The 26,233-nt window shown below is 39.5% G+C and overlaps 3 protein-coding genes across 6 annotated transcripts; 2 read left to right on the forward strand and 1 right to left on the reverse strand.

The window, feature by feature from the left end:
- LOC128771280 (cytochrome b-245 chaperone 1 homolog) lies at nt 1-2,485 on the forward strand. Of its 2 annotated transcripts, none has more exons than XM_053886624.1 (6): nt 1-124; nt 593-680; nt 788-829; nt 908-1,078; nt 1,158-1,302; nt 1,547-2,485. In XM_053886624.1, the coding sequence occupies exons 2-6, from the start codon at nt 593-595 to the stop codon at nt 1,695-1,697; spliced, it is 597 nt and encodes a 198-aa protein (XP_053742599.1). In that variant the 5' UTR covers nt 1-124; the 3' UTR covers nt 1,698-2,485. The 2 variants fall into 2 exon arrangements, with proteins under 2 accessions (XP_053742599.1, XP_053742607.1); XM_053886632.1 differs by having other exon boundaries at nt 20-118.
- Nucleotides 320-6,086, reverse strand: hexdc (hexosaminidase (glycosyl hydrolase family 20, catalytic domain) containing). 2 transcript variants are annotated; one of them, XM_053886579.1, is made up of 12 exons: nt 5,922-6,086; nt 5,601-5,803; nt 5,421-5,536; nt 4,886-4,973; nt 4,657-4,821; nt 4,388-4,571; nt 4,247-4,318; nt 3,979-4,177; nt 3,354-3,515; nt 3,180-3,287; nt 3,023-3,112; nt 320-2,829 (listed from the first exon to the last, which is right to left on the reverse strand). In XM_053886579.1, exons 2-12 carry the CDS (start codon nt 5,685-5,687, stop codon nt 2,658-2,660), a joined length of 1,443 nt encoding a protein of 480 aa, XP_053742554.1. In that variant the 5' UTR covers nt 5,688-5,803; nt 5,922-6,086; the 3' UTR covers nt 320-2,657. The 2 variants fall into 2 exon arrangements, with proteins under 2 accessions (XP_053742554.1, XP_053742564.1); XM_053886589.1 differs by lacking the exon at nt 5,922-6,086 and having other exon boundaries at nt 5,421-5,481; nt 5,601-5,749.
- Nucleotides 6,048-24,579, forward strand: uts2r2 (urotensin-2 receptor 2). Of its 2 annotated transcripts, none has more exons than XM_053886610.1 (9): nt 6,048-6,217; nt 6,646-6,872; nt 7,329-7,404; nt 7,479-7,521; nt 8,680-8,744; nt 10,151-10,207; nt 10,540-10,693; nt 14,472-14,528; nt 23,409-24,579. In XM_053886610.1, exons 1-9 carry the CDS (start codon nt 6,150-6,152, stop codon nt 23,463-23,465), a joined length of 804 nt encoding a protein of 267 aa, XP_053742585.1. In that variant the 5' UTR covers nt 6,048-6,149; the 3' UTR covers nt 23,466-24,579. The 2 variants fall into 2 exon arrangements, with proteins under 2 accessions (XP_053742585.1, XP_053742576.1); XM_053886601.1 differs by having other exon boundaries at nt 14,405-14,528; nt 23,409-24,576.
- The last annotated feature ends 1,654 nt before the right edge of the window (nt 24,580-26,233 follow it).

Genomic DNA, 26,233 nt, shown 5'->3' on the forward strand with positions numbered 1-26,233 from the left:
TGTCACCATCCAAAATTAATGTGAACAGAACTTCCTCATATTCCATCGCGTGTTTTCTCCAGCCAAATCCAGTTTTGTTTTGAATTGCTCGAAGAAAATCCAATACGGAATCTATAAGGTAGCGGTAAGTGTTCTTTTTGCGTTAAAAGCACAGCTTAATCGTTGATGGGCGTGTTGGGGATCATCAAACAGGCGACGCATCATCCTTTGTAAAAACTTAATTTTATTTGAAATAAAATAAATAATACCACAGAAATAACTGGTTCAACAAATAACGCCGTTTGCATGAAACGATGTTAGCGTTTTGTTTTGACTCATGTATTAAGTTAATTCATTTTTGTGTCTGTATTATCTCTCTAACCCTTAACAACTATTTTTGTTGTAGGTAATCTGAATTTATTATTATTACTTTTTTCCAGTTATTTTTATGTATTCAATTTGCTGGGGTAATTTTTAATATATTTTGAATTAAGAGTCTGACTGTGGATTTCCTCCCACATTGTGTTGTGAAATGTCAATTTGTGGAACAACTATAAATGTAGATATTAAAGTTAAAACAATTGGATTGATTGACAATAAAGCTTCTTTTCAGATGGGTTACATGACCGTAGAGGAGCACAGCTCTTCAATATTGCACTTGAAAAGATCGCCTGGTGTACGTTCCTGGTCTCTTCTTGTCGGTTAGTGTAATTCTCTGATTTCGTGCATGCATTCACTGGTTCCTTTGTGACTACTAAAGTGACAGACATCAATGTGATTATTTCAATTTGCCTCCGTTTATTTCCAGGCGTTGTATCTGTCGGGTTGGCAGCTGCCTACTACAGCTCAGGTAACAAAAATGTGTTGTAAATCAATAGGATTTTCATCATTACAACATCACAATATCACTTTTTTTTCCACAACACAGACAGTTTGTTGTGGAAGCTTTTCTACGTGACAGGCTGTCTGTTTGTGGCGATGCAGAACATGGAAGAATGGGAAGAGGCAGTGTTTGACAAAACCAAAAACATGATTGAACTGAAGACATTCAGTCTCTACACTCTAGTTCTGACATTGTGGAAAAAAGGGCAGGAAAAAGGTCTGTAGTGCTGGAGTATGTGTGCTGCTTGTGTTTGGATTTACCTAACCAATCTCTTTCTTTATTTACTCTCACACAGTGGTGTTGGACCTGAGACATCTGCGGGACATTTGTGTGCAGGAGGAAAAGGTGCGATATTTGGGGAAAGGCTACTTGCTGATGCTGCGGTTGGCTACGGGGTTTTCCTACCCCCTTACTCAGAGTGCCACACTAGGAGGAAGAAGGTATTATTGGTTTTGCCATTACATTGCATAATTAGAGAAACTGACTGAAGACCATTTACACTTGTCAAAAACAAACACCTGCAGCTAGTACAGACATGACAATGGTTGGTACTGCTTTAGTGCCTGGTTTCCTACTTATGACTGTGAAACAGTATCTCATTAAACACCAATTCATGCACTGAATCCAATGTGTTGTATGTTTTCTGAGCATTACTGCAAACCATAATGCATTTTTTGGTGTCAGTGACGTGGAGGCTGTGGCTACGTTGCTGAAGCGGTTTTTGGGATTGGAGGGGCAGCGGAGTCACTTCCAAGAAGAGGAAGACGAGTTTGGAGCAGAAGAAGCCGAACCTTTGGACGACAGCAGTGACTCAGAAGAGGAAGCACGTCTCTGATCGGTCAAGTTTGGCAGTAGCTCAGGAATATCAAACGGGCATTGCACGGGTTTGATTCAAATGAAGACACCATTACTAGTCTTCTGTTTGAACGTAAAGACATTTATCTATCTTAGTCTTTTGATTTGTACCATGCATGTGAGACTCTTTGCAAAAAAAAATGGAAATGTTCCTCATGTGCCTTCTTTGCATCTTTTGTGTCTATATATATATGTCAGGATACCTGGTCATGGGCATGGTCTTGCAGCGTGAATGTTCTTTGTTTAATTAAAATGACTATAAACCTGCATGTTTGAAATTTGAAGATTTCTCTGAAGGCACGGTTTGAAAAACAGAATCGAAATATATATTTTTTATTTTTGTAGATTATGGGCATTATGATAGACTCAGGATATGGACACTTGATTTCCTTTTTTGTCACTTGAGACACAGCACTCCCACACGGCTCTTTCATGAATATGCAAACTAGTTTGTCAAGTACTTGCCTCCTTTGCCTAACTCCAATATAAAGCAATGATTATTTTCCTCCTCACTGTCATGGAAATGCAGCCCCATGTAAACACTGCTTAGTTCAGTTTCCTCCAAATTACACTGCCTTCTTCCTGAGCTCTCGACTGCATCAAGTGTCGTTCCAATGAGCTTCCAGGGACCATCCTTTTAATATTCAGCTCGGACATTTACAGTGGCTGGCATGTGCAAACTGTACTCAAGTCTAAAGTAAGTGGCATGCTCAGTATTTCACCGGAGACATGTTAAACTATTTCATGTGATGCAATAAAATATTTTTTCTCGTGCAACTTTGAGCACTTCATATTTATTCAGTCCCAGGAAATCATAAAACACCATTGATTTCAGTTCCATTTTGTGTTTTAACATTTTGTTTACGCTGCTGACACGTCACTTCAAAAGCAATTCTTTTAAAGCCACACGTGAGTCGTCAATTAGGCCGTGTTCCACACTCTATGAAACCATGTCCTTGACACACACAGCAACATCATCCAAAATCCTCTTCAGCGGCGCCGTCACAGGTCGAACATGCTCCTCCAACCACTCCTGCGCTGTTGCCTCTGGATACAGGCGAACCATCTCTTCTCTGACTGCTTCAGCTTTCTCTTGCAATGTAGTCAAATACCTGAGAATTTAAGGTGCACATTATGGTACACAATGACAATAATATAAATGATAGAAAAGGAGACACTGTTTTCAATCCAGATCAAATCGAATCGAATAATTATTTAGTGTCGTCACTCTGACAAGGTAGTAATTCCCTCTGTCCAAATCAGAATATGAATGTGGCTTATTTATGCACAGCCCCAGGAACGTACATTGATGCCTGGTTGTGAATTTGCACGCCCATGAGAGGGTTAACCATCTTCTTCTCCCTGTGATGATGACTCAACCATCCTCTCACAAACCTGCAGAAAGCACACACAATCTTCATTTAGAACTGTTAGAATGAATATCTCTGTGATCGTGATCTACATGCTGTTCTCGAAAAAACGTATGTCCTCCGTGTCCAGCAATGTGTTCAGCTCCAGGATGGACTCAGCCAACTTCCTTCCAGGGAATGAGGGGCCAGCACTTGAAACACTAGCAAGAGATGAAGTCCCATTGAGATTATGCAACACATGAGTCACACTGAATGAGCACCATCACCTGCCCATGGCCTCCACCTCCACTGAGGGCACGCCCAGCAGTTTAGTCACCTGACCTTCAGCCTCTGCGCTCAGTTGGCCGTGAATTAGAGTTTGAAGACAAGCAGCTAGAGATGGAAGTGCCACTGGTATCAACTCGCACAGCACAGAGAGATGGTCATACCTTCCACAGAGAAAACAATATTTAGATCTGAATTTCAGCAAACTCAACAGATTTTTCTCTAAAGTACGTTTGGCAGATTTTGGCTAAAAAAAAGTTGCTTTGTCAATGAACAAATTTACATTATTTACCGTACTAGAAATGGAATGAAAAAAACATGGCAAGACAATTGCCATTACAGTGGAATTGGGCAACAATTGAAACAACAATGACTTGCGTTCCAACATTTAACATTTCACTTAACAGAAATGTCCATTGCGGTCAACGATCATATTAAGGTACTAAAAAAGGCTTAATGGATGCTCGATGTCAATGACATATGAAAGTTGGATGTAAGCAACACTGCGTAAACTTACAGGACGCGTCTCTGTAAAGCCTTGCTTGTAATAACAAAATGGGCGTGGAAAATATCAAGCACCTGTTGCTTTCCAAAACTAGAAGTAACACAGTAAGAGGTGGACCTTACCTCTGCCACCCAGTTATGGCGATGCCCTTTAGATTTATACCAGATGAAATCGACGTTGCCACTTTTAACCACTGCAAATGGTTCTCCACATGCCTCTGAGTCCTTGGCACATTTGTCACAACACTAGTTGAACCCTTAAAAGAGCTGGCAGCCCATAACTCTGACATACCAGCAGCGTGGTACTTTTCCAGCATAGACACTGGACATCACAGGGACAGAAATGAGATTTTATCAAGAGATCTGTGCACCAATAGAATGATGATCATACCTGTTTTTTCTACATCCAGATCAGGAGTGTAATCCCACAACATGGGCTGGACGAGCCCCACAAGTCCACTGGCTAGTGCAGAGACAGAGAATTGAATGCTTGTAAAATGCTGGAAAATGATCCTAATATTTTGTAGCTCACCTGTCAGCATCTCCTGACTCATCCCTCTCATCATATCATCCCACATCACAATGTTCAGATGAGGCCATGTCTCCTTGATGGCCTTTGCCACCTTGGTCACATGACTGAGGAAAAGCTGCTCTACTGAGAGACCTTGTGAAGCCAGCCACTGCTTGGACATCTCACCTTCACCTAACATGTAAACCTGACATGTAAACATAAAGCATATGAAAGCAATTTTCATGAACCTGTTTCAGTTTCTCTCAGAAAGTCAGGATTCCAATTGCTACCTCATCTGCTCCGATGTGCAGCGTGTTTAGCCCAGGATGCAGTGCCACCACCTGCCTCAACATCTCCATTACAAGCCTCAGACTTTCCTCTTTATGTGGATTAAGAGTTCCAACACAGTGAGGCATCTCTCTGAGCTCCGCAAGAGACTTGTGCTTCAGCACAAACTAGGACAAAAGGTTTGCAACTTTTACTGGACATCAACACGAAGCCACTGAAGATGTGCCTCACCTCCATGTGGCCAAATGTCTGCACCAGAGGAATGACCTCCATTCCTTTAGCAGCAGCAAACGCCTGCAGGGATAACACCTCATCTGGGCTGAAAATGTTGACGTTCGTCGTCGGAGTATCGGTGGGACAGGGAAAGAAGGCATATGAATGAATATTGATACAATATTTAATCTGATCCAGTTCAAATCATTAGCAATATAGGATTAGCACAAAATACAGTATCTTCAGTTTAAACCAATAAGGTGGTTTATTCAAATAATATTTGCTTTTAAATGCTCAAAACTGCGTAAGTGATTCCTAAATTTTGACCATCATCTTACTAAGAGTAAATAGCTATCCATCTGATGGATATGATGGGTTAATAAATGATACAGATATCGACTTAGTTGACCTTTATTTTACCAGGTAGGCCAGTTTTCGAAAGCTCTCGAACAAAGATCTTACTCAAAGACAAAGAAAGACATTAGCCAACGTGATAGCTCAACAAGCAACTACTGAATCACGGGACTGGATTAATGGTTTCACATTACTCTACCTGTAGACTGGCTGTGCTGTGCTTTGCAGCAGCTTCAAGTCCCCTTCATATGGGAACATGTCTTCATATTCCACCAGCAGACCATCAGCACCAAGAAGGGAGAAACATTCTATCAACTGAGGAAAGACATCCGCGGTCAACAAGATAATCATAAAATCCACACATTCCCTACGTTCTTACCTGGTGAAGGAACTCTACTCTTGGTGGTGCACCTTTCAAATCTAGATGAACTAGTTTTCTTCCTTGAGGCCAAGGTAATGATTCCATAGCGCAATGAAACGATGTGTAGGTTGATAAATCACCAGAGACTTTGTTAACGTTTACTACATTTTCCTCGTTTGTAACGCCTCTTCATCCAGAAACAGGCAATCGATTAGTTTAGACTGCAAGACAAAAGCAATGGATGGAGGATTAACAAGTAACAGGCATTACACGTCATCCAGAAAAAAACTATATATAAGCATGGTATTTATTAGTTAAAGTTTTACACGTTATACTCACTTCAATTCTAATCGAGGATCTGGTAGGATTTCCCCCCCTTCAGCAGCTACCTGTCGTGGTCCAATCAAAACGCTGCTTTCGTTCCGTGGCGCCCAACCAGAAGAGCCTGTACTCCTCAACCAGGAAGTAAACGGGTTTAGTTGTTATTGGCGGGGCGTGTATTTTTGCTAGCGAATGTGTCACCGCTGGATGTAAACGACCACGAATGCGAAGGGAGTACAGCACAGAATGGCTCCAACCAGGCAGAGAAATCCAAAAGCTACCGGCGCCGCTGAGATAGAGAAGAAAATTAAAAGGTGAGTTGCCTCTGGTCACTTCTTGAATTAAGTTTACTGTCAACGTTGCGACGTTTGACATCAACCCGCACGTGATCTTGTTTAAATATACGGCTGCATTTGAACGTAAATGAACCATTGTATTTATCTAATTGCATAAAAGGGGAACACACCATTTAACTTTAATGAATTCGGTCTTGTAGAAGTTCTCTGTGCTTTCCTAAATGCTCCAACTGGTACACGCTTCACTTTCAAGATCCTTATTTAAGTTACTTTTGTATTCAGTCTTTTTTTTTTATTTTTTTATTTTTTTTATTTATTTTTTTTTTTTAGACCTAAAAGATATACATTACTTTTTTTAAGGGTGAGCATATAGTAATCATGATTGTCTTTTGTCTGTGTCATTGTGCTTTTTTTTGTGACAAACTGATATATGCGATCCTCATCAGGGGTAATGCGTTACGTCAGGGAACAGCATGGAAGACCTCCAGAGTTCTTTGGACAGTCCTACTGGTTGTGCTATCGCTGTGTGGCACAGCTGCATGGATCTACATGAGCTCAGAGGACAGTGACATCACAGAAGTTCTTGTGAGTCATCGTGAGTTGGTCGCACCTGATCCCAGGCTCTTCAGCGTTCCTTGCTCCGAGGACTATGAGAACTACAAACGTTACCCATGTGAGTCTTTTTGACATACACTTTTCAACTATGGCATTGCTGTAGACATGAAATAAGGATTGTGCTATATAGCAAAAAACAAAAAAAATAGCTTGGCTTGTTGGCTTATTTTGGTGGACTCAGATCAATTCTGAACTGTAATGCACGCATTAACATGCACATAAAAGACCTCCATGAGTCACACCCCTTTAGAGAGACCTTAGTGCAACCTTAAAACAAGTGCAAGTGTGAGCATATATACTCGCACACATGCTTGCAAATGTACTAGCACACATGATATACTCTTAGACTTAGACAAGATTTCGCAGACCACGTTTGTTGTATGTATGACACAGTTGCAATTATGGATTATCTGAGTATAGAATTTAGCTGGAGACCATGTGTTGAAAAGTTTCAAACCTCCTTAATAATGTACCAAGAATAAAAATAACTCCTCCCTATTTGTAACCTTCACAGCATGCACCCCTCAGAAGTGTGGGCGTGCAGTCACTGACAGTGTGGTGACGAGGGAGGAAGCTCAGGTCCTGAGGAGGTGAATCTTGTCAGACTGAATGACTCATCGCTGTTGCTGTATATGTGTTTTAATTCTGTCTGTCTTTGACACAGACTGGCGGAGAGAGGCCTGGGGCTGGCTGGATCAGAGGGAGGAGTAAGTGTTACCTTTGTTAGTAAGAGCATTCATTTTCATGTAAATTAAAAAAAAAGTACAATATTATGAGAGGCTGCCCCTCAGACACTTTCCAATTCAGTTTCCTCTGAGAAAATTTGAGATGTTAATGATAAATTAAATGTGCTGCTCAAGAGAAAACTATAAGAATCCCTGAGTGCAACAGTCAGCTTCAGACAAGCATAATGGCTCCCCAAACAGCTTTTTGCAGCTGCAGACTTTGCCAGTGCCACATTTGGGGATTTCGAAAATCCCGCTTTCAACCTTACAAAGTGCTTTGAAAATGGACTCCCTTAGCACAAGTGCATTGGAAATCTCTGAAGACTTAGACTTATGAGCAAAACAAAGTTTCTCAACACCTTCATGCATGCATTCAATTGCATACATATGATTTACCTTGTGTCCTACAGTTGAATATTTGAGCACTCGGTATACTTGCCAGTCAATGAATGAGTAGATTTTTTGGAATGCTGATGATATACTTCAGGAGTACCCTGCTGGCTATTTTTGCCTCGGGTACCTTGGAGATTCGGCTGTCCAGTGCCTTTAATGTGTGTATGAATTGTGAATTGTGTTCTTGCAGTAGTCCTGTAATGCTGCTGAATCACTGCAGTATTTTTACTGTATTTGTTTCTTGCATGATAATACTTCTCTCTTTTTATGGTAAGAATCATTTTTAGAAATGATGGTTGTGTCTCTTGCCATTGAACCGCTTGCTTTATCATGTTTTCCCTCACGTGTACAGTTTTTGAGAACTCCCTGTCAGCCTACTGGCACAGCAGATTTGGAGATGGTCTCATGCATTTGTCTAAACGCCCCAGTTTTGTATTCTTAAAAGTCATTTACATATTGGAGACTCAAGGACCGATGCCATGTTGAACTTATTACTGCGGTCATGATCTTGCAATAAGCTTTGCAAATTCATCCACTAGAGGGCAGGCCTCTATCATTTTCTGGTGAACAGGCCACACAGCATGTCAGTTGCATCCATCCCAGGGCTGGGATACCACCTGCGCCAAGACTTCTTCTCTGTTTGGTCTTTAAAGAGCCCTTAAATGTCCCAGCAGAGTTTGATGGACAAAGGCAAAAATGGCGTTCTACACAACGCACCGGCACTTATTTTTATTTTTGTCCCGACAGGCGTCTATTCTGGACTTGCATTCAGGGGCGTTATCAATGGGGAAACAGTTTGTCAACATTTACAGGTGGGCCCTTTCACTGCATTCTGCCCTCTCGTCTCTTGATCTTGATCGTTTCATAAAATTACCACTGGAATTAATTAGAGCGCCTACCAAGGATTTCTACTGGGAAATTACCTGATTCTCAGTGATGCTAGCTTAATTGGTTTTCTTGAAAGGTGGATTGAAGAATGACTTATAACCATTTGCGTGGAAACTGTGCTGTTTCAAGTAGGGAATGATTGGAGGTTTTTTTTTTTACAATTAAAAAGATTTGGATGATGACTTATGGTTGTTACCTTGAGTTTTTTAACGTCTTTTCATATTTGTTTATTGTTATTTTTTCTGTTATCGAATTGATTGTTCAGATGAAATGTTGAAATTCTATTATTTACACATTTGCTGTTGTAGCAAACAATATGACTGAAGTGAAAACACCTTGTGCAGCCATGTTGAAAGGGAAAGTTAGAAAGTCATTATCAGAGCAACCGGCACGTACACCAATAGTCCTCTAGTGGTGGTATTTAACACCAGCCCTGCTTGAGGAAAGTTCCCATTTTGCTGGAGCACTTTTTTTCATCATTCTTAAATCCTTTAGAAAAATTGTTGTCCCTCATCAATTACGCCCAAAAGTATTTTGATATGTGACTGCCGAGGCATTTATTTGCGTTCACGTATGCTTACGGCCCCTCCCACTCTTCCTCATGCTGTACAGAGCGGCAGTCAAGCGACTCCGCTGACCTTCAGCATCGGACTGGTAAATAGCGTTTGTTCAATCCCCTACAGCTGTACTTAAGATTATTTATATTATTTAATTGTTCAATATAATATTTGGTAATTAAAAGCACACTATTAATTTGATATTTTGGATTACTTCACTGAAAAATGCATTCAATTGAAAAGGTACTTGTTGGAATGCGAACGTGCAACCTTGTGTTTCTTATTGAGCCATATTTTCACAATGGGTGCCTTTTTTTCTAGCTTGAACACCCGCCCCCCAAAATGTTTGTGCACATGCCAGGAGAGGAATAAGTGTAAAAACTAAAGGGGCTGACTCTGATGGAAACTTTCTGGGTTGAATTTGGGTTTAAGCTAATTTAACAATTGCCAGAATATACACTAAAATTGTCCCGGAAAGTCATCAATCATCTTGGTTTGGGTCCTTGTGAGCTGACATCTACAGGTTCAGTGACCCGTGTGACCCTCATTTATCACTGCCACCCAGCCTCCTTCTCATTGTTGCCCTTGAACACTGTCCCGTCTCGTTGATTCTAATCTAAGATCAGTGGTGATACTTGTACTCATCTCTCTACTAGGAGCCATCATCTTGTTTTAAAGACAGTCTGTGCCGTTTGGAGACACACATTGCTTTTATCCATGCTGTCTGATCATCCTGCTGTTCCTCTTTGTGTTCCTGCTGTATGTGTGCACAGGTATTTTGGGGATCAGATCAAGGATGTATTCACGCAAGAGGATTTTCAGCTTTACAAGTGAGTCAAAGAATGATATTTAGACCTGTTTCAGAATGTCACCTGCTTTTTGCATTTTCTCATTGTTTCCCAGATAATATAATCTTCTTTCTTTCCTAAATCTTCTTGCTTTTTCATAGTCTAACTTTTCCCTCGTGGATTATCTGATTGAACTCTTGGCTCTTTTCATAAAAAGACAAAATTAAAATCATCAGCGCGTCTCAAAATCAAAAAGTGTGAGAATATGAAACATTTTTAATGCAATATTGCTGTGTTTAACATTTTCCTATGTAGGAGTTTTCCTCTCTTTTTGTCGTTATTTGAAATGATAACTGATTTCTGTCTGATTTCAGGGAAGTACGCAAACGAATTCAAGCCACTATAGCTGAGACATTTGGTTTGGACCAGAATTTGATGTACCTTACCAAGCCCACATTCTTCTCCAGAATCAACAGCACCGCTGCCAAGACACAACACGACGAGTATTGGCACCCACACATAGATAAGGTAATGGGGTAAGTAGTTAAATGTTCAGGATATATGTTAAGATTAGGGTTCCCTAAAGGTTTTAACCCTTAAATTGCCACCATTGCGACAGGCAACATTGCAGCATTTAAACAAGCCTAGCTGTAAATATGAAACCTGATGTAGCTACTGCTTTACACAAGCAGAAGGTGGACGTGGACTTCAATCTGAGCAACATTTGTGGCCGTGTTTCTATCTAAGTTTGGAGTAAATTGAGTTTGAAAACCTGCCCCTGGTTCAGGAGAAGAGGGAGGCTGTAGTTATGTAGTAGGATCATAACCAGCACACTTGTGGCGCCATTTCTTTTATATCTATTTATATATCTATTATATCTAACATTTATTTAATTCATTTTGTCTTTCTTTTTTTTTAACTTTGCCCATTTTTAGTGTATCATTAAATTATCATTACTATATTTAATTTAATTTTTTTGTCTATGCTTTCCTTTATATATTTTTTCCGCTTCTACACTTTTTACACTTTTTACTTTCCATTTTATGTCCTCCATTTCACTTCAGTATTTAGTTGTTCTTTCCTTTAATTTTCCATTGAACTTAACCTTATAATTTGATATAATTTGAGTTTCATCGTGCCTCACCTACACATACTTATTTTTCGACCCAGAGAGCTCTTGGGTTAAATGCTATTGAAATGTAAATTGCGAAACTCATTTTCTCCCCACACTTTGATGCAATAATTTAAGATGCTTTGCTTTCTTGTGGTTTATTCACAAGCCAACTGAATTGTGAGTTGTGCGTCTTATCTATTATGAAGCATGATTTAAAGTAATGCAGACTGCTCAGAATTAATCATTTATTTTACGGACCTAAACAGAATTTAACTATTATTTTAATGTGTCTGCATTGTTCACCCTTTTCATTTTGTGTTCATTTTAAGTTAAAGGATTTTAAGTTAAAGGAAGTTTGTTCTTTTCAAGTGAAAGGAAGTTTGTTCTTCCACAAACTAATACATCTCTCAGATCAGCTTCTTTCAGGAGATCATATCTCCATGTCATCTCTTGTCACATGTTAATTTAGACACGTTTCTTGCTTTTGTTAAATATTTTGTGTGACTGAGAAAAGGTACAAGAGGGTTCTTTGTAATCAAACTGGCTTTGTGGTTAAAAGTGATTAATATTTGACGTTCAAATGTTTGTAGACATTCCTAAGATATTTATTTAGCCCATCATAATGTTTTATCAGTCAATTTGGGCTGCTAGTAACAACTATTTAGCTGGCGACTATTCTCTGACTATCTTACTGACTAGTCGACGAGTCGACCTATGACTTGTATTGGTTGATGAACAAGCAGCCGTTTGTATTGTACAGGCGTGGAACAAATTGTGCTTGTTGTGAAATGTTCATATAGTTTCAATATTCTGGGTTGCAATAATAAACTTGGTCCTCAGAAACAAGCATTCATTTACGTACGACTGAACCTCAACCCGTGATGACTCTTGTCAGAGGATTTGACAACTTGGAAACATCAATGATTGTTTCATTCGTAGCAGGGAAATGAAATAAAATAGTTTGTTTGATTCATTTGGCAGTGTTCACTTCTGTCATGTTACATTAAAATTTAAACGCCATCCCTGACTAACCTATAAGCTTTCTCCTCATTTGACTTTTTTGAATCTTTGGGTCTATTTATTACGCCGAAAAGCTCATTTTAATGCCAATGATCCCTGACACCACTGTGGTCGATTGTAAGTAATTGGAAGTTCTTCATGCGCCATTCATGGCAGCCAAGTCATAAATCTGGACCAGAAGTGATCAGTCTCATATCAAGTTGCAGTAATACATTAGTTTGTGTTTCTGAGGTGTGAATGTGTTTTTGGCGAGGTGATGTTTAACCTGAATTTTGTAGAAGATTTTTTTTATTACTAAGATGGAATAGTTTCTGATATGTGTATTCAGTGAAGGCTTTCCTTACTTTATTATTTAAAACTAAAACATGATTCACTCTATATGTGGCAACATAAAAGTCTTTGGAAACCTGGGCTGATCTTTGTAGTATATGTTTGACTTGCCATTGGCACCTCTGGGAAGGACAATATGTCTTGTTTAAAGAACATCCTGCAGTTCTCCCTCAGATTCACAGATCAAATTTTTTTTGTTTTTTGACAAATGGATGCTAGATTCTCGCCACCTCACTATTTAATGTGCCATCGCTGCGAGTCTGCATTGTGTAATTATGAGCTCACTGGAGTCTAGGCTTCCGCTATTAGTGGTTTCATAGCTGGCATGGTGAACATGGTCCACAGAAAAGTGAACACTGCCTTATATAATTCCACTGCAGCTCCAGGTGGCACCAAACTGGCAGCAAACTGAGGTGCAATGAAGAGCCAGCAACGTGGAGCACAGTGCAGCCACACGTGAACTAAACAGTAAAGTTTGTTCACAAATGTGTGACTGAAGTCATCAGCCACATGCTTTGTGAATGCTCTGTTTTGACTTTCTTTTTCCTGGTTATTGAATTCTTGGCAGGGTGCAGGGTAATTTATTTGTTTTCCTGATCCGCAACCTTATTGCAAAAAGGTAAAAATTCAGGCACTGCATTTGCTTTGTCTTTATGGAAAGAAAGTTTTTTCTTTTTTTATGAATTAAATGAATGCAAATGTTGACTTAGCCATACTCTTTGTCTCTTGCACAGTGTGCCCCCTGTCCTTCACCAAAGCATGGTACTTTCTCAGATGAATGTATCCCAAAACTAAATACCATTTTTAAAACTTGCAATCCTCTCCCACATGACCTTTCTGAGGTATTTGAAGTGGGTTGTTCAATGCAGTAATTAGGCTTGAGAGTCGGACCAAACAAACCTCCGTAAATTACGTTTTTGGAGGTGGTTTGAAAGACAATTTAATTTGAGGTTTACTGATACAGTTGCAATCCAATGATACACCCTCAAAAACAAGTCATTCAATGTCATTTCCACAGCCAAGTTTTACTATGTTGTGCTGCCACAAAGCAATGTAAAATGTAGCGCAGTTTCAGAGAGAGCTTGTGTTGAGATGTTTAGGTTTCTATTTACCAAAAATATATCGTGGAATAGAACATTTTTCACAATTCACCATGAAGTGCACAACACCAATTTCACCTGTATAATATAAAATGATCTTTGTAAACTGAGACGTGTGGGCTTGATGTCGAAGCTGTACATAATATTATAGCATTCTAAGCACGCCACAGCAATCCATCATACCTTGTTTATAAAATGTATGAGAGCATGCACTCTTTGTAGGAACATTCCATAGCCCTATCAGGTGCCATCACAGATCACAGATCATACTGCAATCTCTGAGATGATCTTTCTTCAATGTCTGAGGTAATAAATTACAGCACCAGATGTTTGAACAGAGCTCTCGACATGAATGCAATCTCTGGTCTGTGTAGATGGAGTGCATCTAAACGAATAAATGAACTTCAAAAATGAATTTGTTCCATCTGTTTTGTGGGATACTTAGATTTTGTTTAAGTTCTTCCTGTAAATGCCCGTTCATGATACAGATGTAACCCAGAACTACCAAGTGTTTAAAGAGCACATCACAGTATAAGCTGGTGATGTGGCGTGGAAAATTAAGAGTTGCCACTCCACAGTACCTAATCATCTTGGTAGACAAGTCTTCATTCATTGCCTTATTTTAGTGTTGCTTTATTTCCGGCCTTTTGTTAAATTTTCTTCTCCGTCTCTCAGGTGACCTATGGATCCTTTGACTACACTTCGCTCTTGTACTTGTCTGACTACGGCTCCGACTTCACAGGAGGGAGATTTATCTTCATGGACCAAAATGGCAACCGCACAGTGGAGCCACGGGCAGGTAATTCAGTGTTTTCGCAGACACGAAATCTGCCAAAGAGGAAAAAGAAATACAACTCTGTCCTCCCGTGGCTTTGTTAAGACTCTCAGTTAACCTGCCACCAGGCCAGATAGTATAAATTCTGACTGGGGCGAACTGATAGTTTTGTGTTTTGAAGCAGAGTAATCCTCATTGGTGCAGGTAGATTTAAGATTGTATTATCTATGGTGGGCTTGAAGTGATATTTGCTGAAAGTGGCAATAATGAGATCTCTGGCTGTGGTTTTCGGCGTCCAAATGTGCCGTTAAGTCAGTCTTATCTTTTGTGTGTCGAGGACCAACTACTGCGCGATGAAGATGGTGGCAATCAGGCTTAACATGATGAGCTGAAGGAATCTTGTGATTTGTCCCTTTGCCTCTGTTTTCTTATATAATTCTATATATTTTTTTAAATTATTTTATTTATACACACAGTGTGCCATACCTGGATGCGTAAACTCATTGTCAACGTAGAAGAACTCACATATTTAAAAAATGAAAAAGGGGTGTTTTCTAACAATAATCTTCGACCATTATGATAGGTTATTTAAAAACAGCTCTTCCACAACTTCTTCTGACAAAATCATTTTAAATGTAAAACAACTCCCTTATTTATTCAGTTTATTAGGCAGAAGAAAATAATAATTTCTTAGCTTTCGCTCCCGCTTCTTCGGATTTTTTTTAAACTGCAGTGGAAGGCAGCCAATGAAGAAGCGATGGGAACAGCTTGACTTTTACTGAATTGGTGACAGTAAGCACTGTTTGTTAATCATAAGAAGTAAATCTTTCTCCAATCTGCAGCCATTCCAGTAAGAATGTGCAATTTGAATTCCGAGACTTCAGTCATTATGATGTTTCTTTTTTTTCCTGAATGAAAAATACACCAAAAACTGTCACGTTCATGTCCACCTCCATGATGTGTTCTGTGTTATCCATTTGTTTTTACGTTTCCGCTTCATTTCAGTATTTTCGATTATGTGAGATTTCGTTGTTAAAAATATATTTTTTCTGTTCCAGAACTTGTATAAGATGTGGCAGTGCGTCACAGTCGTCTACATGTAGCTGAAACCTTGCTTCTGGTTCAAACGTTAGCATGCACATCAGGGTTCAGACCTCATTTTAGCCCACACATTCCCTGATTAATGGCATGTTTAAATATGGTTCGGCCTCCATCTCAGGTTATTGATCTAATTATGCCATGAAATCATTATCCCCCATACCTCTTCTGACTTGAGCTGTAGGCCCGTGTGGAAAACATCATACTCGGTTGTCAACTCATGTCTTTCTTCTTTGTGATAAAATGTGTCAGCCAACACTCTTGCTGCTTTGTCTCTCTTCACTTTGTCCCTCCGTTCCCCTTACTTGAAGCTCCAGGGCTGCATGTGACTGACTTGGTCCGGCCCCCAGTGAGCTCAGCATCAAATTAGAATTCACGTGTGTACTTCCAGTAGTTACAGTATTCATTTTCTGAGGATTACCGTCCTGTTTTACTAATTAAATTGCTCATAAAATCCTCATCCTTCTCGTTTTTCTGTCTCTCTTTGCCTTGTGCCTCCTCAGACTCGACTTTCTATCTGTTCTGTTCTGTTCTGTTCTGTGATGTGTCCTGCACCATTGGAAGCAGACTCTGATGAGTGGTGAGGGACTTGGATTGAGTGGCAGGTGATAATGGGGAGTGATGGTGGCGTGACCGTTTTACACTATTAATATGCAAAGTTTGCTGGAATGGATTCTGTTTACTTTGCCTCATGATGACTACATTTGCTTAGCATGATCAAAATATAATATGATCTTGGAATTATGACAGGAAAAGTCAGTGTGTCCGTCCAGCCAACTGCCACTGACATGACCCAGCCTTGCTCACACAGGAGCCCTGTACACTGAACATACATACTAGCATGAATTAATGTATTACACACACATTTATACCATATAATAGATGTTCATGCTGCTCACTGAAAAAGGATCTGGTACTCTCTGAGTGAAGTTTCTGATTTTCTCTGGCAGTCAAGAAATGAAATGGTCGCTTGCATTTCTATTTTGACCATAGTTATTTCATAATAATTACTAATACAGAATGAGAGAGTGAGAAAGCTGTCAGATGTGTTTCAGTAACAAGCACGGTTGTCTGTGCAGCTCCAAATGCTTCAGTGGTTATGTCCAGAGCCAGAATGGAGTTGGGGGTTTCCGCTCTAACAAAGTAAAAGGGTTGTAAACAAGGTAGCCTTTTTTGAAACTTTAACTTGATATAAATTTGAAAATGGAAAGATATCAGTGTTTCCTATTTTTTTTAAACATTGGTGGAAAAGAAAAGTGAATGTAATGGTCCAACACAGAAAAAAGGGCACATGTGGGGGAGTTTTATTGAATTGATGACAATAAAATAGCTTTTTTGCAGTCATGAGATGTAAATCTCTCTCCAGCATGAAGCCGTCCTCACTTTGTCCGTCTCTTCATAAGTCGGACTGGACATGGACTTAAGATCAGTGAGCAACAGACGCGTTCCTGTCAAACAGTTATTGTGTTTTTTTTTCTGGACTCAACTGAAACTCAACAAAAAGCACCATGAGTTTGTCCACCGTATGCTTGTTTCAATGTTTCTAATTCTTTTTAATGTTTGATCACTTGAGAGTTCATCTTTAAAAAAGATGGTGGCTCTCATTTAAGCCACAATGGTTGACATGTAGCGAACATTTTAGTTTTATGTGAAGCTACTCTATTTGTATCTATCTATTTGATTTGATTATGCCAGAATTGGACAAGAAAACTATCTTCATTCATTTTATTGCATTTCATTACCCTTAAGGAACCCGATTGTTTTTCTTCGGCATAGGAACTATTGCCAGCTCCAAATCAGGAAGGCGTATTCCTCTGTATGCAGTCCCTTTTAACTAAAACCAAAATCCCATTGGAGCCAATTTGAGAATATGAGACCTGTCAGTTGGTGCCACACTCAGTTGCTCTGATATCTGTTTGGACAGATGCATGAAGGAGGCAGATAAAAAGCCATTATCATATCTGTTAATATTCCCCTCCACAGCAAACCCACTCACCTCTGAGAGAATCTCTCACGTCGTCAGGCAGGGCTCTTGACTGACAGGTTTTGACTCGGTGAGAGTTGGATCGTTATATCTGGACCAGTGATTAGTTTGCAGAGGTAATCAAGGCTTTCCGACACGGCATCAGAGAATTGAAGATAATTGTGCCTCCAGGAATGCATCTGTGACCTGTCTATTAGACAGAGACAAGCAGAAAGTCTTGGCTGGAGAGTTGGTGAAGTGTGTGTGAGGGCAGCTGTGGCTCACTCTGAAGCAGATTGGTGGGTTCTACAGAGGAAGATTCCTAGAAAAAAGGACTTGCATGCTGAACTTGGATGTCAGTCTCATTATTTGTCATGAGTTTACGTTTCAGTTTGTAAGGGATGGCTGTCGGTGTTGCTTTGAAAAGGCTGCTGTACCTTTTGTATTTTTATTTGTAGTATTTGGGGTGAGAAATAAATGCTATACTTTTTTTTAGTTCATGCAATTTACATCTGTCTTCTAGGCTTTTCCTTTCGAGCTTTTTCAATACACTACACAACATGAATTAAATAATTTTGAATATTTATATTAGCAGTATTTACTTTTAGCACTTTTTTACTTTTATCATCCCATCCCATCATCATCTGGCTGTTATTTCACCTTTATTTACCTGATATTTTATAGCTTAGTTGTTTGTTGTTCAGTCTTATTTTTCACCTGAAAAAGACAAAAAAGAGCCACAGAGATGATGTAGATTACCCAAGTGCAAACAAAATCATTTAGTATATTTTTAATACAAGAGTATGTGGTTTTGCATCAGAACATGGACAGTATATATGCTGTAAATAGATAAACGGCTGGGTCAATCTAACCGGTCTTCAGACACACTTTATTCTTATCCATATCCAAGGTTTCCTGCAGATCCATTCGATGTGTGTTGTGTTGCTGTGTGACGAGAGGGTGGGGAGAACCTTGTTGTGTGTGCAAAGTGGCAGATTGTTGTCTTTCTGGCATTGACAACGTTCAAAGATTGTAGTCAGGCTCATAAAACAGCCAACGCCACTGCTTTGGTCGCTGTCTTCTCCTAACACTATACCCTTAAACCACTGAAAAATCTTTTCAGTCCGTCACACGCAGACATGACCTGTTGCTAATATTTGACAAGTCTTGGATCCCGATGTCAGAGTCATCCGTCGCCCCTCAGCCGTTGGAGCCCAAGTCAATCTAGTTCCATTTAGATACCTGGGGGATGTAGTACACATTCCACCCTATGGGTGTTATTATATGTTCCTGCAACAAAGAGCAACATTCTCAACAGCCGCATGTGTGTTTCAACCCTGATGCTGGTACTTTGCATAGGGGTCTAAACCCTAGTGTCGGGCCCTCCTACACTTGGCTGTGCTGGCGGGAACCCTGGGGCCACACCTGAAAATGTCTGCCCTGTTTCCATTGTTGCCACTGCCATTGTCGTACTGCAGTTTCACACGCTTTGTTTAGACCGATGTCACAGCTTCTGATGAGTCATAGTTTTCAGCATCATTTTACTCGCTGATTGTGGTGCGATCGTTGGCATCTACAAATTGACATGTGGTTACTATCACCAGAGGACATTTGACTTGATTTTTAGGGAGGAGAATGGTGGCCCCTTATCATTGAGGCAAGCCTGCAGATCAGGGTTTATCGACAGCAGAATGATGCATATTTTAATATTCCCTGGTAGCATTCAATGATGGAACATTAGTTCCTGCCATCAATGAGGATTATCATTTGTATTCAATGCTGGCAGTGATGGGTTGCCATCATTATCTCATTGGTTTTCCAATATATCTTCTGAATGACCCATTACTTCTTGTCCTCTGTCTGGTCCAAGCGACTGGATCTGGGCTCTTATCCATGTCGGCGAGAGAGTTTTCTTCCAGAAAGTCCAAGAAAATCAAGTTTTGACCCTGTACAAGGGAAAAAAGTTATTGAAGGATGATGAAATATGCGATGAAGCATCTATAGTGCAAATGCAGTGAAGCTAGCGTTTATCAATCCATCTCAGTTTCAGTTAGAGCTAACAATGGCTTTGACTTGGGATTTAATTGTGTTTATTGATCATTCTCTTTCACTGTTGTACCTTGGATTGATGTCATGTTAAACAGCATCTTGTTTTTTGCCTCAATCTCACTCTACACTGAACAGACTCCTATGTACACCAGGCCCAACTTTCACTCTTCTCCTCTGCCATATCAACCGTGGGTGGTCCTGATTTTCTTCAGGAACATTTGTACCGCCTTCTTATGATTGACATTCCGCCCTGTAAATAAACATTTGCACTGCAACAAAGTGGAACGACGGGAAGGAGGTCGCTGATATTTGACATTGATTTTTATACTTTTTTTTTTTTTGGTAAAGATTTTGGCAGGAGACCAGTGACAGCTGTACGGAGGCAGTCAAGAATAGATTTGAGGTTTATTCTACGCAAACACTGAATGACATGAGACGACAGCTTTCAACTGGAGTGACAGCCATGTCTTGACCCGCCAACGCTGCTTTCCGGATTCAAATGATTGTGCTGCTAAATAAGCAAAATAAATACTGTCGCAGGAAGAGGTTGAAAACCTGACATTCACATGGTAAAACACTGTACATGTAAGTAAGCTGGGACTCTCACTTGCTTGATGTGTCATAATCAAGGACTTTTTGGTTTATTTAAAGAGGGCACGGCACTGTATCTCAGACTATTCTGATTCAATGTTCGCAATGTTAAAATATTGTTTTGCTCGATGTGCGAGTTGCCACACCATGTGGTCGCTCCATTTTTGACTCATTACTTTTTGTTTTTACTTGCTTACTGTATACTTACTGTAAACTTAATAACACAGACAGACAGGAAAAGAAAAAATAAATGTTCAAAATTATGTTTAGCATCCTTCAGTCTTAAATATTTCCAAGTTTCTCTTGTCTCCATTGAAGTCTCGAAAGGGTCCATTTTCTCCATCTGTCTATGAAGACCTCTTCTTTCAGACAAAGTATACAGGTCATCCTTTCCTTGAATGTATATTGCCCATACAGTATTCAGCCAGTCCTAACTCACTGCAGTTTTAATTTTCATTCTGCATCGAAATCTCACAATGAGATGTGCCTCAAGCCTCCGCTTGATAGAACTACACTTCAGAGAGCGTTGGAGCCTTTGACTTCAGAAATGTCTGCATGCAACTGTGAGCAAGCTCCTCGCCAGTAACCGTGTACTAACCCTGCTTTAAATATGCTGCAGAGTGAAGCTGAGACTTGGTTCAATGCTTTTCTATGTAGAATAGAAATTCTTCATGATGATAGTTACTTAGAGTTGACTGTGTGGTCAAGACTCACATTTTGGAGTCCTAAGCAAAGTCAGCACGATTGACCGTTTCAAACTTTACACTATAATAGCTGCAAAAGTCAAAGTCTAAAACAAACGAAGAAAAATCTCTTGTAAAAACAATGGTGTTGGGTCCCTTTAATTGTGGCAAAAGAATAGTCAGTCTAAGAAAATCCAGTTCATGTGTTTTGTCTCATTGTTGGCTCCATTTTCGTTCAACCGTGCATACTAAATCAGTGTGACTGAACTCTCTCTTAGTGGCATTTTTAAAGAGTTGAGCCAGAACAGACTGTAGTTGCTTGACTCTAGTGAGATTTGAGGGAAACTATAAAAGTGATCAAGGGGAAATATTTCTGACAGCTTCAAGTATGTTTTAATATATCAACTATGATCCTGTAATTTTTAATTTTGTGCTTGTCAAAGGACAGTTTTCTTATTTCTTAATTGTTTGTTTTAATTTCCCACAGCAGTTTAACATTTACATTTAGTCTTTTATTAAATTATATGGTTTGAAAAGTTTCGCTTTTCTCCATCAGTATGAACACGGAGAACTTCTTGTCCCTTAAAATGTGTCTTGCACATGCTACTTTTGCCATTGTATTCACCGCTTAAAAGAAAACATCCACACGTTTGATAGATATTGAGACTCTTACGATATAATGAAAAAGTTCATCGTACACTTTTTCTTCAGCTTGTTTTTATTATGTAGTGTTATCTTTTCAGATTATTTTATTTCTGTGTTTTGGCGCAACACTTGAACTTGAGGCTTGTTTGGTGTTTCAAGGGTAGTTTGAGAAATCAAGAGAAGAAATGTCTTTTAGTAGTTGGTTATTTTGCTCAAAATCATGACTGATCATGATCATTCTCGTCATTTTGAATGAATGAATATTTATTCCAATCTCACAACACAAGTCTTTCATCATCAAACTGATCTGAAGGATTGAAAAGGTGCATTGATTTTATTTACTTCATGTCTTTAACACAACCTTTGGTCTGTATTGAAAGGTTCCTTCACATGTGTATTAACATGTGCAGCAATAACTTCAAGTTTGTGGTGCTAATGCTGTCTTATCACACGCGAGTGCTCTGCCACGTCGTTGCGTCAACTGTCGACTGCTGACTGGAAAGCTGGCACATGCAGAACAGTGACCATTCAATGGAGGCGCCGGATTATGTTCAAGGATTATATCATTGTTCAGTCATTCACGGCTGCATTGCTAATTGATCGACCCAAGTTTTCATCTCCGTTACAAAGCTCTTTTGTGCCTCCCTTTTCTGGTTATTATTGGGATTTGCTATGCTATTTCACTTGCATTATGTGCTAATTCCCCATGATGTTTTCTCACCCTACATTGTGGTGTATAGATACACACCTTCACAATTCTTTACAATCCCAGACAATTAAAACCATCACACGATGCTTTGAACATTTATTTACACTGAATTCAAATGATGACACCACTCTTGGAAAAGGCAACAAACCTGAGAAGTTCAAAAATGTAAACCATTCAATTATGGAACACGTATATCTTCTGTCCTTCAGCTCACTTTTTTTCTGTCTACAACTGTTGTTCCTGTATAACCAAGACTAGCTGGTGCTTTCTCTAATTTGCCAACTATAGAAATGACTCAGATTTTCTCTTTAAGAATGGAAAAATATACATGTTGATAAATAAAGTTCAGTGCATGTAGCTTAAGCAGATGTGATTATAAGCAGATAAGTGCCAATATAAACAGATTCTATTCATATGTTCAACGACAGTAGGACAATTTAGGTTCAATTCCTCTCCCTGCGATTGATGATGTGGAATTGAATAAGCCATGAACTCACACATAACACTGTGAACGTGAAAACTGCTGTGATGACCAGTTGCGACTTTTCTCAAGAGAAAGAGATGATGGACTTTGAGCAATGTGTGAGTTGATGCTGGAAACTACTACTAGTTGCTGATGGTAGTTTCATCCATTACAGTGGTTTATATGGATGGTAGATTTGTCACCACGCCGCTACATAATAATAGTTGTTCATCTTATTTAAATGTGCTGACTGTATCATTAAAACCGGCAGTTTTACCTCACATATTCACATATCTGAGTTTGATTCAACTTTACTTTTCATCACTCATTGTCATCTTTCTAGATCTGTCTGCAGATTGCAAAAATAGGTTTGATTTCTTGCTTCATAAGGAATATATAGAGCAGATCATAACATAGTTTTTGTGAGAAAGCTTTTGCCGTACTAAAAAACGTTTTTTTTCTACTTCATTTTTGACTGAAATGCACACTTGATTTTTTTGATTGAAACAAAGCAGTACACTTTGATTCTTTTCAATGATTCACACAGCTGAAAATATGCAAAATATCAACAACATTGTGGGTCTTTGCAAATGTTACATGAAACTGAAGCATTGTTTTCTTGTCACGCTACTCTTTGTATTTCTTTTTGTCTGAAAAGTGATGAACATTCAATTTAAAATTCCCATTTTGATGTCCCATTCAGGGCGGGTGTCTTTCTTCTCCTCTGGCTCGGAGAACCTTCACCGCGTGGAGAAGGTGACATGGGGGACAAGATACGCCATCACTGTGTCCTTCACGTGCGATCCGGCACACGCCATATCTGACCCATCGCTGCCCTGAAGCCATCTCAACGGTGACAGCGCCCGTGGCTGGCTTAGTCAAAGCCTGCAACACAGAGCAGAGAGAGAGGACATTGAAAGGCTTGACATCAGCTTCACTGCTTTCGTCCAGGAGAAACCTCTTATTTTTATCCACTTTGGTTTTTATTGGGGATTTTGGACAATTCAGGGTAAAAGTGCAGGTGGACTGAAGCTTCATCAGTTGTCCAATGGTGGGTTTAGTTTCTTTGCTATCTGAAGAGCAGCAATTTCAAGAAAGGGAATCGATGGAACGTGTTGTCGTCACGCCAACATATGAGCCAGAAGTCTTCTGCCCACCCTCGAGGGGTTGATCTTTTATTGAGGTTTTGTTGTACTGGTGTGAAGAGCATTTTCAATTAAACGGATTAAGGCTGAAGTGTTTTCTTGTAGCTCCTTTTGATGACCTCTCGTCACGTAATAGTTTCCTTTTCTGTCTTTTTCTACCTGCGAGGACTCCAGAAGATCCGCTTCATTGACCACAACATCTGCTTCTAAATTCATAGTCTTCCACTCGGCTCAACAACAAGTCTTCTCTCGAGAGGCTTTGTTTGAGAGAGTTTCTGGAGCGCCAAACAAATTTAATCTCCAGTATTACTGTTAGTGATCCAGTCATATGTGACAGGGTTCTATGAGATGAGACCGTGTGCTAAGATGAGAGTTTGTTTGCATTTTTCATGCATTTTTAAGTCGGGTGCACCGCTGACCCTTCTACGGTGCAGACAGCACCACTGCTTATAGACCGGTTCAACTTATGTATGAACAAGATCTATTTTCCTTCTTAAATATAGTTGGTGCGGCTAATATTCTGGTGCACTCTATACTCTGGAATTTACGGTATATTGAACAGAAGTCATGATTAAATATCAGGAAAGCACATTAGGAAAGTCGATAGTGTTGTTATCCTTTTGCACACATCTCTCTCCAGTCTGTCAGTGATTCTCATTTCAGTGATCCAGTCCCAGTTTCCCCTCAATATTTGTAAGGAATTACATGAATAGACCTATTTATAGTCAATGCATTCATGCAACAGAAACTCCCATCTAGATGGACATGTATGTGAACATATTCGGAAAAAAGTCAGTACTAAATATGTCTGGTTGTGCTGTTTTTTTTTTTTTTTTTTTGCAGAGTAACTTTGCTATTGTTTGTAGGTTGGCCTCTCATGTATGTTGACAAACAAGCTATTGCCAGAATGCACATGCAGCCATTCTCGTATCATCATTTTTTCAAACTCTGAACAAGTGTATCCCTCTGAGAAAAGAAAGTGGAATATAACTCTTATACCTTGACATTGTGTTCACCCTGTGGTTTGTGTACCAACAAACCACAGACTGCCAACACAGTCTGGGTAGCTTGGTTACGTATCATAGTGTTTGACATCTTTAGATGCCCTTCAATGGTTTTGTGTGGACTGATGCAGCTGTAAGGAACCATAAGTGTGAGCATTCATCCAACAAAAAAAACAAGACATAACTCATATTCAGTATTGACTTCCTGGTGACAAAAGTGAATCAAAAAGATGCTTTCAGTGACGTAGAACAACTGCATTGCTGATTCTATTCACACCATGGTGGCTGGTTGCAATCAGCGCTAGAGGAAGAACCTCATCTTGTTGCCTTGATGTCAGAGGTGTGCATGTAAACTTATCATTATCACACGCAACGCAGGTGTTGGAATCTGTTCCGAGCACAGCAACAACATGAAGAGACTAGTGCTCAACTAACGCTTTATGTTGGTCAGATCGATGTCATATTACATTATTACCCGATGTTACATCTATTTAAAAGTGTATGTGCAAGAGCTCATAGGAACCTGAATCACTGTGGCGTCGGAGCTACTCCCTGCTCCCCTCTCCGTAAACACAGGGTCCTTAACACCACTGCTTCTGTTACTCTGTATTTTGATTTTGCCAAAGCAGAGCAGTTTCCAGGGATATGTTTTATAGCTTCATGCTAAACATCCATTTCATTTTTGTTTTTTCACATTTTTTTTCTTTTTTTTCTTCTTTATGTCCCAAAATTATTAAAGGGCCATATTCATTTTTTGAGCCCAAACTTATTACCATGTGATAGCTTTGTAATTGCTGAAATAACTTGTGCTTTTATACCTGTTATTTACCTCAGACTGACTGATGCAAGCCCACATCTGGACGGCAGAGCCATTCCCTGGCAGGGGATTAAAATCCTGCACCTGTGGGGTCAAACCATGTAGGAGAATCTGCACAGTTCAAATTCCTAAACACTTTCTACTGCTGCCTCATACTCAGTGGGAGTGAAACACTTAGCTGTCCAGACAGCTACGCCATCCTCTGCCAAACATTGTTGTGGTCAATACCTTTCGCAAGTTGGATTGTACCACACAGGACAGCTTTTGTTATCTGCTCTCAACCCTGAAGAAGCTTGTTTTTTCCTGGACCACTTTTGTTTTTAAGTAATGAAAACATTTGGCATTGTGCTTGAAAAACTCTTTTAAAAGAGTTTTGAAACAGAATAATAATTTTTAGTTTGTAATTAAAGCGTGAAAAGCTCAACTATCTGTATTACACACGTAACTGATTTATAGAAAAACTTTTTTTTAACATTTACAATTGACATGATTTTCACTCTGTGTAGGACGCTAGTCCAATAATCAATGATTTGGCTACATGGCAAACACTTCAGTGTCAGCT

Source organism: Synchiropus splendidus, chromosome 1, assembly GCF_027744825.2.
Source record: "Synchiropus splendidus isolate RoL2022-P1 chromosome 1, RoL_Sspl_1.0, whole genome shotgun sequence".
In the NCBI taxonomy this organism is placed as follows: domain Eukaryota; kingdom Metazoa; phylum Chordata; class Actinopteri; order Syngnathiformes; family Callionymidae; genus Synchiropus; species Synchiropus splendidus.